Consider the following 12,505-nt stretch of genomic DNA (forward strand, 5'->3'; position numbering starts at 1 on the left):
TGCTCTGACAGTGCAAGCTCAGCGTCGCAGCAAGGAGCACTCCCGCTCCACTAGCGCTCTGAGCGGCCTGGCTGATGAGAAGTCTGAGGTGTCACAGGACGCCGACCACCACATGTCCCTCTACAGCAACGGCTTCATGGCCTCCTCTGCTGGTAAATCACCAGAATCACCACAACACACTTCAACAAATGCTGTATATTATATGATGTGTTATAGTAGCCTGTTAAAAGTGCAAGTATTATACCTTATCTGTGGTTTCCTGTATTTTCTAATCACCTGCAGGTTACCAGCATACTAAGACTGTGGAGCTGCAGCAGAGGTCCTCCTCAGTGGCCACCCAGCAGACCACCGTCTCCTCCGTCCCCTCTCACCCCTCTACCACCGGAGTTAGTAACACACATTTATTTTACACACACTGAACAAACCTAAAAGGAAAGGTTAAAAACCAACGTAACAGCCCCTGCAGCGTGACTCTTACAGTCTTCAAGTTTTGGAGTGTTTCTCAGTTTTCAAGAAGTTATTATGTAGCTGTAAAGCTGAACTACTTTTTTCCTGTACCTGAGTCCAGTAGAATCATTTGGCATGGTAAGATTCTGTAGCTTAGTTAGCGTTAATCAGACTTGCTTTCAGGCTTGATGTTGGTCCTGTCATTGCTAAACTATGACTAGGCAATCAATGTTCAGGGGAGAGGGTTAATATATGGTCAATTAACTTGTTTTATGGCCTGAATAAAGACAACTAAGATGCCAGATTCAGAGAGAGTAGTCACAGTTATCTTATCTTATCAGTTAAGTCTTCTCTCTTGGCATGTATGCATTAGCATAAAATCAGATTAAAGGATAAAACTGGTGTAATTCTATAGTTTTCCTATTGCTTAAAAATCCCATAAAAGGGCCAAAACACATTCTGCCTCCACCAGTCCGCCTCTTTCCAACTTCTCCTCCCTGTATTTTTCCATCTCACAAATATAATTTTATTTTAGAAAAGGCTCTATAATTTTAGCAAATTTTTTCTGTTGCTCTCACACCGCCCTTACATTCTTAACACACACACTCACTCTAAATGATCTTTTCTCTTCATCCTCTGTAGAAAACTGTGCGTGCCATGTACGACTACTCTGCCGCTGACAATGACGAGGTGTCCTTCAAGGACGGCGACGTCATCGTCAATGTGCAGTCCATCGACGAAGGCTGGATGTACGGTACTGTGCAGCGCACCGGCAAGACCGGCATGCTGCCAGCCAACTATGTTGAAGCAATCTAAAGACAAAGCCCGCCCATCGTCCCTCCAGAGTGGGCGCGACACATCCACAGGGCAAACTGATCGGTGATCACTTAGTGCAGTGCCTTTAGTTACTTAGCTCTGTAACTGTATTTTATTTTTGTTGTTTCTCTCGTCTGTTATCATTCATATGCTGCTGCCCCCCTTTTTGCCTGTGGATGTGACATCATGACATATAAATATTTCTGATTATACATACTATGACCTCTATGAATGACAGACTCTTCTAAGACACTCTCTTGGAAAAGCAACACTCACTAACGATATGCCTCTTGTATATTTCAAAAAAAGATTTAATATATAAAAACATTTTTTGTCCGAGTTGTACAACCCAAACATTGGGCTCAAATAGCCATTATGACTTTAAAGGAAATCCTATATGGAGAGAATAAGAAATGGCTGAAATAGTGAAACTAATAAGGAGTAAGATACTTTCTGTCTCCTTCATGATTAAACCACTCCAGAAGAGTTGTGCGAGACGAGCCTCAGTCTTCCCTCCTTTTTACTGAAGGCTCACATTAGTAGAATGTGTGTTTCGTTTCTTCAGATTATTTAGGTCCTCTACCTTTAATCAGTAGCTAATAAAGCACACCAAGCTCCTGCAACACTCTGTCTCCTCCTTTTCTTTCTGACCTTTGTCTTTGGGTGTCTCTCTTCCATACTTTTTATTCACACTTTCTCTGCTGAATGGGTCTCAAACTGTGCAGCATTCACAGACATGGTGGTGTAGGGGTTAGCAAGAGACTCCCAGGTTTGACTGTGTAAAGTAGATGTGAATGGATATCTGTCTCTGTGTGTCAGCTCTGTGATAGTCTGGCGATCTGCTCAGAATGTACCCCGCCTCTCGTCCAATGTCTGCTGGGATTGGGTCCAGCTCCCTGTGACACGAGGTCAGGTGAGCGAAAAAGACAATAAATTAATGAATGAACTTCAGCAGGTTCCCCTAATCAAATACAATCAAGTTTGTATTATATTTATTGGAGATTACTTGTGAAAACTGGATTTTTGAGTCAGCTTTTAGGTGTTTAAAATTCTGCAAACAAGATTAACTTTCACTTCATAACACATAGCGTAACCATCTATGATGAGGATTTAAATTTATTAAACAATGTATTGTGTGCAAGATAAATATCGAGGTTTTTAGATGGTAGAGAGGACATATTGTTTATTTGGAGTGTCACAAATTTCAATTTGATGAAAAATCGATCAAAATGAGCATTCAGTTTCAGGTATTGAAATTCAAAGCAGTGTACCGAAGTTCTAGTGTGGTATCTTGCATTAGAAAAATGATGTTATATCAGATTTGATACCATGAATGTGAATGTTATCAGTTATCAGATCATAAAACAAATTATCTGTTGAAAAATGACGTAGCCATCAACTCTGGAAAAAACAACTTTAACTTGAAAAATCTTGAGCTTAAAATCCAAAGTCGAATCAAATGATGTGCTTTGGAACATCTCAACACCCCCCTATAATTTATGCACTTTGACTAGTTTGACAACAATAACAGCCAAGTTTTCATTTAAGAAGTTTTGCTACTTTGCACAGTATAATTTATTGTGCAGCGGTTTGCACTTCAAGTAACAATGACTGTGCGACTGTTTTAGATATCTGCTTTAATTTGTGGACATATTTCTGAGACTTTCAACAATTTCAGGCTGCAATATTCAGAGACTTTGCCTTTAAGCATCTAAACAACACGGTTTGGCTCTAGCAGAGTTTCAGACCTATAAATCCTTGTGCATCACATCTCACATTAAGAAAAACAGTCACAGCTTTGTGGATCTGGTTAAGAACAGGGATGTCAGAAAAATGCTGCAAGTTGACTCAAGGAAAAGGCAAATCTGCATAAATGTTAATTTGTCTCGGCATCAGTTACTGCAGCCTTGACATGATGACAAAAAAACAACGGGATACAATGTTAGATTGAGTAATGAAGTGAAAACAAACTGATAATGACAATTATCAGACTAGTTTTGCTTATGAGAAAAGAAGTGACATCCTTATAAGTGTCTTTTATTCAAAAGGACAATTTCAGCAGTGTTGTCTGTCTTCAGCATTCTGAAATGGTAAATTACCTTTTTTTCTCCAGTAATTTGAAAAAAAGTCTAAAAAATATATTTAGTTCAAGGTGCGTGCATTTGAAAACATTTAATATTAAGAAACAAAGGTATAAAATCAATAAAAAAAGAACACTATATGCATGCTAGATTTGTCCTGAATGCTGAACTGTTCTTTGTCAGGATTAATAACTTTCTAATAAGACAGCCTTTATAACGAGTTATAAATAATGCCTTTATCAGGTACTATTGATTAGTAGATCAGTTATAAGTGATTAATAGAGGCAAATTTTGCATTGCCAGATTGTAAAAATCTTCCATCAACAGGAAAAATGTTTGACCGAATACAATGTATTTATTAACAACTTACTTACAGTTAAAGACTTGTTATTTACATTTTTAATTACATATACTTTTTATTATTTTGGTTGTTGTTTGATATAAAGTGAAAGGAGTGTTAATTAACAACAGACTGTTTTTTGAGAAAGCGAGACCCTTTAATATTAACCTTATTAATTCACAACCTGCCAAATTAATCAAATTAACGCCTTATAATAAGCGAGCTATACAGAATTAGTAATCTATTTATAAACCTTTAATAAAGTAAATAGTCACAGCTTATAAACACTTTATAGGGGCTGCCTTATTAGGAAGTGGTGATTATTTGTCCACAAAACAGTTTAACTGCAGGCATCCTCCTGGTGATGTTAGAAGGCAATAATTAGAGTTCCTCCAGGCCAAAAGAACTAAAAGGTCTCCTGTTTTTATTAATGTCGCTGCTTCATACCAGTGAGTCAACCATTTTATGGCCTGCTGCTGCGTTTTGGAGCGTAAATACTGTCTTTTTCGAAAAAAGGGATCAGAGGCCGAGCCACTGTGGCGGCAAACAAATGTCACATAACTATTAAGGCTGTGTAGTTTCTGGAATCTGAGGCAGCTTTATTCTGTCACACTGTGTCAAATGATACTGATATTGTGGTTTTCTTCATGAAAAAATTTGGCTTGTTTCTTGTTCAGAGTTCACATTTCAGTCAGCTGGTCCCTTGCTGCAGCGTGAGTAAACCCGCCCTCTGGTGGTACTGCTTCTCCTTGGCCTCGGCGATCTTCACAGACAGATCCACGGGCTTCTCGAAGAAGTTCACCAGCGCCTGCTCTGTGAGCAGCGACGCCAGGATCTGAGCGTAGCTGACCGTCCACTCGCTCTCTGTCGGCGAGCTCCCAGCGTCTGCTGCGGTCACCTCTTCCTCCTCCTCCCGGCTGGTGACCTCTGACCCGGAGCTCTGTCCCCGGTGGCCAGCCTCGCCAATCTGCAGCACCAGACTGGTCACGGTAGCGATGGCCTGGAAGAGGTCGTTCTCCTCCGGGTCGCCGTGGAACATGCTGTAGAGCGTCTTACAGAACTGGATGAACTCTCGCTGCGGAGAAGATGATTTGCATTAGATTTTCATAATATCTGATTTAACATCATATAACTTATTTCTACAACAAACCAACAGATTTGTTCTAAACCTTTTAACACCCTTTTTGAGGGAATTTTGGCTTAAAACAGAAGAACTGTGAGGCCAAAGTTCATGTTTGAAGCTTCACTTAAAAAGTAAAAACTTCTAAAACCTGATTCCAAAAAATGTTTATTTTTTATTTTTTTATTACTTCTCAGAAATTGTCAAATTCAAAGCATAGTATTTATAATTAATAGAATTAAGTACACTTTTACGTAGAATGAGGATTTATTACGACACAGATTAATTCTTTCTAGAGATTTTACTGTGCAGTGTAACACCAGTGTGGCATGTTCTGTACCTGGTTCATGAGTGGCAGAGGCTTCTCCACATCTTTCTCCCGTTCTTTGACCAGATCCTGCAGCATCTGTTTGAGTTGCTCCTGGTAATCTTTCACTTCATCTTCAACACCTGGAACAACAGTCATGGTCAGATTGTCTCCAGCCAGATGACATAAATTAATCTCACCCTTTATTACATTAACATTAATTAATTGATTGTGTTGTGCATATAAACTCTTGTTTTCTTCAGTTTGTGTGTTTGGACAGACCAGAGGGCAGATTAACGTAGAGGGGTCTGTTTGTGGACACCAGGGGGCTCTTCATCAAAGAGGGGTCATCCTCACTTTCTGTCAGAGCTGCACACACACACACACACACACACACACACACACACACACACACACACACACAGTTAAGTCAGCTACAGTCCCGACTTCAGCTCGAAACTCTTGACTCATCGTGTAAACAGAATGAATAACCTGGTGGGATGTGCAGACAGTACAGCAGCCGTATTTTCTCATTCAGCTCTTCACAGTACAGAGTGTCTGAGTGGGAGAACGAAAGAATAAATGGTTAAAACAAATCAGCTCAGGTCTCCAAACTATAACAAAAAGTTCTTTACAGCATTTTTATGCATATAAAATACATTTTATACTCAGTGACACATTTACAGCTTTATACATCTTCTTTATCTATTTTATTTGGTTGAAGAAACAATAGAGAGCCGGTGGATGTTTTATTATTCCTTCAATATTTCTCATGATAGATGTGTCGTTTAAAGGGTCTCTTCAACTAAGTTAGAAACTTGTTTTTTTTTACTTACTCCTAACAGTATTTCATCCATCTATTCATAATATTTTATATCCTTTTTTTTCTTTGTTCCTATAAAAGAACCAGACCAGTCAAATCTGTGTGTGACTTTCTTTGTTGAGGGCAGAATCTTACCTCATAGTCACACGCTTATTTTAAAGCATTAGTTTAAGGAGCCAGGATGCAGCTGAGGTGCAGTAGGGATTGGACAATATACTACGTTATCAAAGATCACAAAAAAAACAACAACAACACTTCCAATAAGGTGATTATGTTAAATTTTAATTATGTGGAAAATCATAATAATGTGAATATCCTCATAGTTACTATTTCAGTTCAAGTTACTTGAAAAACCTTTCTAGCTCACTGACTGTCCTATATTGATGTGAAGTGCCAAAAGGTAAAATCTGCATCTTTTCAGTCATTCAAAAATAGTCAAAAAAATCACTGAGGGCTGAAATTACTCATTGTATACCCCACAATAAAAAAAGTGAAATACTATGGATTAAAAACTAAAGGACAACAGGTAGTCCAATTTGGACTCACATCTCTGTTATAGGATATATTAACATTGTTGGCAAGATAATACCGTGAATCGCAATTATTTTGTCCAAAATAATCGTGACATTTGTTAAGTGCAGTGGCAGAAAAATACAACATAATGTCAATGTAATGTCATGACTTAGCACATTTACAGATAAACCGTTGTCAAGCTGAATAGACTTAGTAATTACTTATTTAACGATTGCTTCCTTTTTTTAAGTTATTATGACAATATTATCAGCTGTTGTGATGTGAGAGGTAGGAAAAACGAAGCTTTTTTGAGTTTTGTATTTGGTATCAACTCCAGTGGTCGCTGATATCAGTGGAAAAGCCTTAAAAATACTCTTTTTTTTAAGACAAATCATGTTTCTCAATCAGCATTAATTCTCCCTTTACCCACCCAGCCAGCCGGTGAACTCTCTGAAGGTGACCAGGTTGTCGCAGTCCTGGTCCAGCAGGGTGAAGGTGCGGTTGGCCAGTGTGTCTGCGTGCTGGTTGGTGCTGCCGGGCCACGGCACCAGTAGCCCGAAGAGGCTCTTGAACTGCGGCCGGTCCAGCCGGTACTGCCGCTCTATGTAGGAGCGAGCGGAGTCACAGTAACGCCACGCTGCCGCCTCTGCAGCCGCCGCAGAGCTGCTGTCCCCCCAGTACAGACTGATGAAGTGCTCCGTCTGGATGGAGAAGGAGATTAAAGGAATTATGAGGTAGTTTGTTTCCTTTTGAATCTCAATTTCTCAAATATCACAATCAATCAAACTTTATTTGTATAGCACCTTTTATACAGGTTAGTGCAGTAAAGTGACTAACACAAAAACTATAAAAAAGACAAAAAGCTATTTAAAAACTATGGATCAATACACAAAATACAAATATAATAAAAATAAAGAAAAATTTATGAAAAAAACACCTAAGACCTAAAACCTAGTCAAACCATTTAAAATAAAACTATATTTCTAATTAGAAAAAATGGTAATGATAATAATAAAGTGCAATAAAAGACAAGGGTAAAACTAGATATAACTGATAAAAGACAAAATAAAATAAATCAAATCAAAAAGATGGATAAAATGACAGAAAATGACAGGTAAAATTAATTAAAATCAGGAATCTTTCTATTATCTCATCATAAATGTAATTAAGTGAAACCCACAGCCAGGAATTTGATTAAGAAAGGTTTATGGTCATTATTTAGATTATTTTATTTATTTACTTTGTTGTAGTTGTATGCGTTGTAAAAGTGTATACTATTTCATTTGATCTAAAATGAGGTAAAATTAAATCATGTAAAATGTTACTACATAAATACAACCGGATAATTCAATAAAATAATGCCTAATGTCACAACAAAACTGAAAATTTGTTGAGACAGTGATACCTTGAAGAGGTTGTAGATTTCAGCCAAGTTCTCTGGAGAGATGGAAACATCTGGAGTCACCACTCTCAGCTACACACACACACACACACACACGCAGAGGGAAGAGGCAGAGGTCTGAGATGATGCTGCACTCTAATGTTAGCCTTTAAATCTCCTTTTAGGTCATTTTAAAGTGACAGTATGACATTAATATTCATCTGTTTGCTCACAGTGTTTTCTTTGGTGGTGTCTTCATGAGCCTGCAGCACTCGGATTCTGTGTCGACAGCGAAGCCTCTCAATCTGCCGCACTGTCAGGTCTCCGAATTTCTAATAGGAGGAAACATAAACAGTAGAGAGTACTTTCAAATATGTCCATATCTCCATAAATGATGAAAATTTCAAGTGTTAAAGAGTCAGTACGCCCAAATTTACCCAAATTAATAATCATCTTAATATCAAGATGAATGAGGTAATCATCAGATTGAGCAAATAAAAATACAGTGAGGCCAAAAATAAGTATATAAATGAATAATAACAATGTCAAACAACAATCAAGAAAAAATAAAATAAGTAAATAAGTAGATTTTTTGATAAACATTAGACCATCACCTATAGTAATTCCACTTGTTTCACAATTTAAAAAAAAAAAAATCAATCAAAATGCATGTATTCTATATATTCTTGTGATACTTGGGCAGCTGTGGCTCAGTTGGGAGAGTTGGTTGGCCCCCAACCGAAGGGTTGGTGGTTCAATCCCTGACCATCGCAGCCTACATGTCGAAGTATCCTTGAGCAAGATACTGAACCCTAAATTGCTCCCGATGTGCTGTGTTCATCGGTGTGTGAATGAATTCCCAATGGTGGCAGGTGGCACCGTTTAGGGTAGCCTCTGCCACCAGTATGAATGTGTGTGTGAAAGGGTGAATGAGCGCAGTCTGTAGTGTAAAGCGCTTTGTGTGGTCGCAAAGCGACTAGAAAAGCGCTATATAAGTGCAGGTCCATTTACCATCATTGTTGTTTTCTGTAACTATTGTAAGTTGAACTCCATTGTTGACTCAATAACCTACTTAATTATTTGTTAAATAAATAAAAAATATTTGCGCAAAACAAAGAATTCAAGCCTTTTATATCATATTTGTTCTCACCTCGTAGGACTCGTTGATGAGGTCAGTGATGTTTGTGTGCTGCACAGCAGGAGAATCAGTGTCTCTGCTGGTCGTCTCCTCTGCAGCTGCAGGTGGCGGGGAGGACGGAGGACAACACGACTCTTCGTTTCCAACCTGGTCCAGAAAACTGCAAAGCATAGAGCAGAAGGTTCACATTCAGTCATTTATTTTATACATTTTATCTGAAATCAGCTTCTAAATGTGCAACTGGCTCTTCACTGATTGGTAGTGCCTATAGAATTACAATGAGGTTATTCTAATGTAGGATTTTCTATTTCTATGGCAGTGCCTCCTACTATAAAGTATTTCAAAACATGATAAAAAACAGTTTGCAACAGTGAAGCTCCCTTTATTGCTGCACAGGTGTTGGACTGAAATCCCCCATGCACAATGATAACATTTACGTACAAAAACTACTTGAAAAATCAATGTTTCAGCCATTCCTACATATTTATTAGTCATTTTTCTTGCAAAAACATTTCACTACGAGCTTCCTAAATGTGAAGATTTGCTTCTTTCCTTTTAAAGGTTTTAATTACATTTTATATCAAGGTTTTTTAAAGGTTTGTTGAAATTTGATAACTTCAATAACTTCTAATAGAAATAATGCAATATATCATCTATATATGTATATTAATATTATATGCATATATATCAACTAATATTAATATTAATGAATTTTTATAAGGTAAGTCACCCAGCAGTATATAAAGTGATTAAAATTTGCTCAATGTTTTCAATTTTTAAATGTTATTTTCACATGAATGCATCAATATGCATCATCAAATAATATATCATTGTAATAATAATAAATACAAAATAAAAAAGCCTTTCATTCATCCTGGTGACACATGTACTTGGGTATCTACCTTGTGAGAATCATCAGTGCCTGTCCATCATCTGTGCTGGCGGAGAGCTGAGCAGCATTGGCCTCCAGCGCCGCCAGACCCAGCTGGAAGATGGCTTTGATACCATGGAAGAAGAAACAGTCGACCACGCAGACGGCGCTCTGGAAGGGCAGGACGCTGAGGAAGAGGGTGAGGAACCACGAGAGGGAGACGGAGGAGAGGGTGGAGAGGTCCGGCACCTGTTCAGCCAGCTCGGGCAAACGCTCCCTGATGAGCTCCTCAAACACGGACTGGTCCACTTGAGCTCCTGCAGCAGGAAATAACGGAGGGAGTCAAACAGGTATCAGGTGGAGAAGTGTGTTTGTGTGTTTGTGTGTGTCTGCTGGTGGAAGAGAAACAGGGTGACCTAATGATAGATATGACATTAGAAATTCTGACAGTGCTGATACAATATCTGTTACCAGGATCCTTGAAAATGCTTGAATTTAAATGTTGTATTTTCAAGGTTTAAAAAGTGCTTGGATTTTGTATTAAGTGCTTGTAAATGCTTGAAATTCTTACTGTATTTCTCTTGCAATCTGACTATATCCATCTATAGACTATAGATAATCACATGTTCAATGTAAAAAATAATGAGTAGCCTATCTGAAATGAAGACCGTTCCTCCTAAATGTGTAATACCATCGCTGTTGGTATGGTAAAGTGAAATCTCCCCCTTTTGGTATGTAAGTACTCATCTAAAACATGCAATTTACAACAGGTGTAAGATACTGGAAAAGCTTGAAAATTGACCTTGAAGTCCTTGAAAAATGCTTGAATTTGACCACTGCTAGTGTACCAACCCTGTGTTACAGATAACAATACCAAAACTATACTTTTTTGAATCCTTATCTGCAAAAAATAAACAATAAACTTGGGCTGTACTTCATGGTTTTGACCACTACATGGCAGCAGAAGCTGGACTTTGTCAAGTCCTAGTGTTATTATCAATGAGATTACAATCTGGTGTTTAACTCTTTAATGATCTGCTCAGCTGTTTGGTAAGAGAACATTTTGAGTCATTACATCTTACTACAAAATGTATTAAATTTAAATCCACTTGACGTGGATGTGTCTTTAAATAATCTGCCTTTTCACATAGTAACAAAAAGTCACTCCATACAAAAAGAGTAAAATATATTTTTTTTTTAAACATGCTTGAACAAAGAATTTATTGGTCCTTTTATGGTAAGTTCAGCTAAGCCAATTTTATTAAAATATTTCTATGGAATAAAATTAATTTCTGATCACATTGTTGTTAATATAATACATTTAATGTTATTATATTTTTTATGACTTAAAACATGCTTGACAGTTCAATTGTCATTTAATTATAAAGGCTTGGTGAAGCTCGGATGATAAATTTACAATTTTTATTTTCAAAAAGATGTATTAACATTCACAGTTGTTATTATCACATAATTATTATTATTCCATTATACGTATATTATAGGAAAAAATATATCAATATAATTTTTTTGCCACCAAGAGATGTTGTAATGATAAATATCTAGAATAAATATGTGGAAATAATATTAGCACTGGTAATACCACTAATTCAATAGTACCCAATTGACACATGTTGCTATAATAACATATTCATTAGCATTATAATAGTAGATGGTTTGTAATTTATTTATTTTTTTCTATTTTCCAAAAACCATAAAGTGACTTTTGTTAAAAAATAAAAAATAAAATTGATTAATATTATTGTTACTTCAAGTAAATCCTTTTCTATTTTTACTAAGTGAGGACATTATATGTTAATGTAGTTTTAAAATGTAAATAAAACAACAAATACCCCAAAGAGACAAAAACTTTCTACACTACAGCCTGATCTTTGTCATCGAACACGTTGAAAAACATGCATTTACACAAGCAGTAACACACAGACAACAGGTGAATTCATTGTCGTTGTTTTTGTCTCTTCTGAGTCAGGGAAATTGTTAACATTAAAAAAAGATAAAATAACTCTGTGCTCGACGTACAGATTCTCAGAATACAATTGCTGCCGTTTCAAGGATAAACACAAAAATATGGATATTAAAAGAAAGAGGAAATTGTTTCAAAAGCTCCTTGCATGTGATAAATAAACTGCTTCACAAACACAGGAAATGAGCTCCTGTTTCAGAGGACAAAAATAAGCCCGTCTGGGTTGTTTTGTGTCTGAACAGCAGCAGCTCAGACAAAACAAACGCACGATAAACAACAAAACAAACTGAGGTTACGTAAGAAAAGCTTCTTTGCTCTTGTTTCTCTCTTGGTTTTTTGACCCCTGACCTCTTACCTATGACCCGTCGGTTGAAGTAGTCAGGCAGCATCCTCTCACAAACCGCCACCAGCAGCCAGAACGCTTCTTCCTCTTTAGCGTAGAGCAGCAGCACCGACGCCAGGATGTTCATCGACTGGACGGAAGAAACACACAAACAGATGTCGTTTAAAAGCAAAGAAATGTTGAAGTAATAGATAATCCATGTGGGGACTGACAAATGAGTAGAATGTAATGGCTATTACGCTGGATGTCTGGATGCTTGCATTTAAATGATGCATAATAAATATATTTATTAATGAATAAAATGAATAATAAAGCGTAATCATTTTGCAAATTTACATATCCTG

General features: G+C 37.2%; 2 protein-coding genes across 2 annotated transcripts in view; one reads left to right on the top strand and one right to left on the bottom strand.

Annotated features, from left to right (window-relative positions):
* The window catches only part of neb (nebulin), a 75,490-nt gene extending 73,608 nt beyond the window's left edge, over positions 1 to 1,882 (top strand). Inside the window, exons 139-141 of the mRNA XM_059342836.1 lie at positions 12 to 152; positions 283 to 386; positions 1,090 to 1,882. Of these exons, the coding sequence (XP_059198819.1) occupies positions 12 to 152; positions 283 to 386; positions 1,090 to 1,263 (419 nt within the window). The 3' untranslated portion in view covers positions 1,264 to 1,882. The remainder of the gene's footprint in view (positions 1 to 11; positions 153 to 282; positions 387 to 1,089) is intronic.
* Positions 1,883 to 2,431: 549 nt separating this feature from the next.
* Positions 2,432 to 12,505, bottom strand: part of LOC131978903 (TBC1 domain family member 8) — a 31,902-nt gene continuing 21,828 nt past the window's right edge. Inside the window, exons 11-20 of the mRNA XM_059342718.1 lie at positions 12,174 to 12,291; positions 9,869 to 10,154; positions 8,979 to 9,126; positions 8,062 to 8,160; positions 7,853 to 7,921; positions 6,878 to 7,148; positions 5,604 to 5,669; positions 5,394 to 5,480; positions 5,145 to 5,254; positions 2,432 to 4,759 (exon numbers count right to left, since the gene is read on the bottom strand). Coding sequence (XP_059198701.1) covers positions 4,376 to 4,759; positions 5,145 to 5,254; positions 5,394 to 5,480; positions 5,604 to 5,669; positions 6,878 to 7,148; positions 7,853 to 7,921; positions 8,062 to 8,160; positions 8,979 to 9,126; positions 9,869 to 10,154; positions 12,174 to 12,291 — 1,638 coding nt within the window. The 3' untranslated portion in view covers positions 2,432 to 4,375. The remainder of the gene's footprint in view (positions 4,760 to 5,144; positions 5,255 to 5,393; positions 5,481 to 5,603; positions 5,670 to 6,877; positions 7,149 to 7,852; positions 7,922 to 8,061; positions 8,161 to 8,978; positions 9,127 to 9,868; positions 10,155 to 12,173; positions 12,292 to 12,505) is intronic.

The sequence above is a fragment of the Centropristis striata genome, chromosome 10 (genome assembly GCF_030273125.1).
Source record: "Centropristis striata isolate RG_2023a ecotype Rhode Island chromosome 10, C.striata_1.0, whole genome shotgun sequence".
NCBI classification, from domain to species: Eukaryota; Metazoa; Chordata; class Actinopteri; order Perciformes; family Serranidae; genus Centropristis; species Centropristis striata.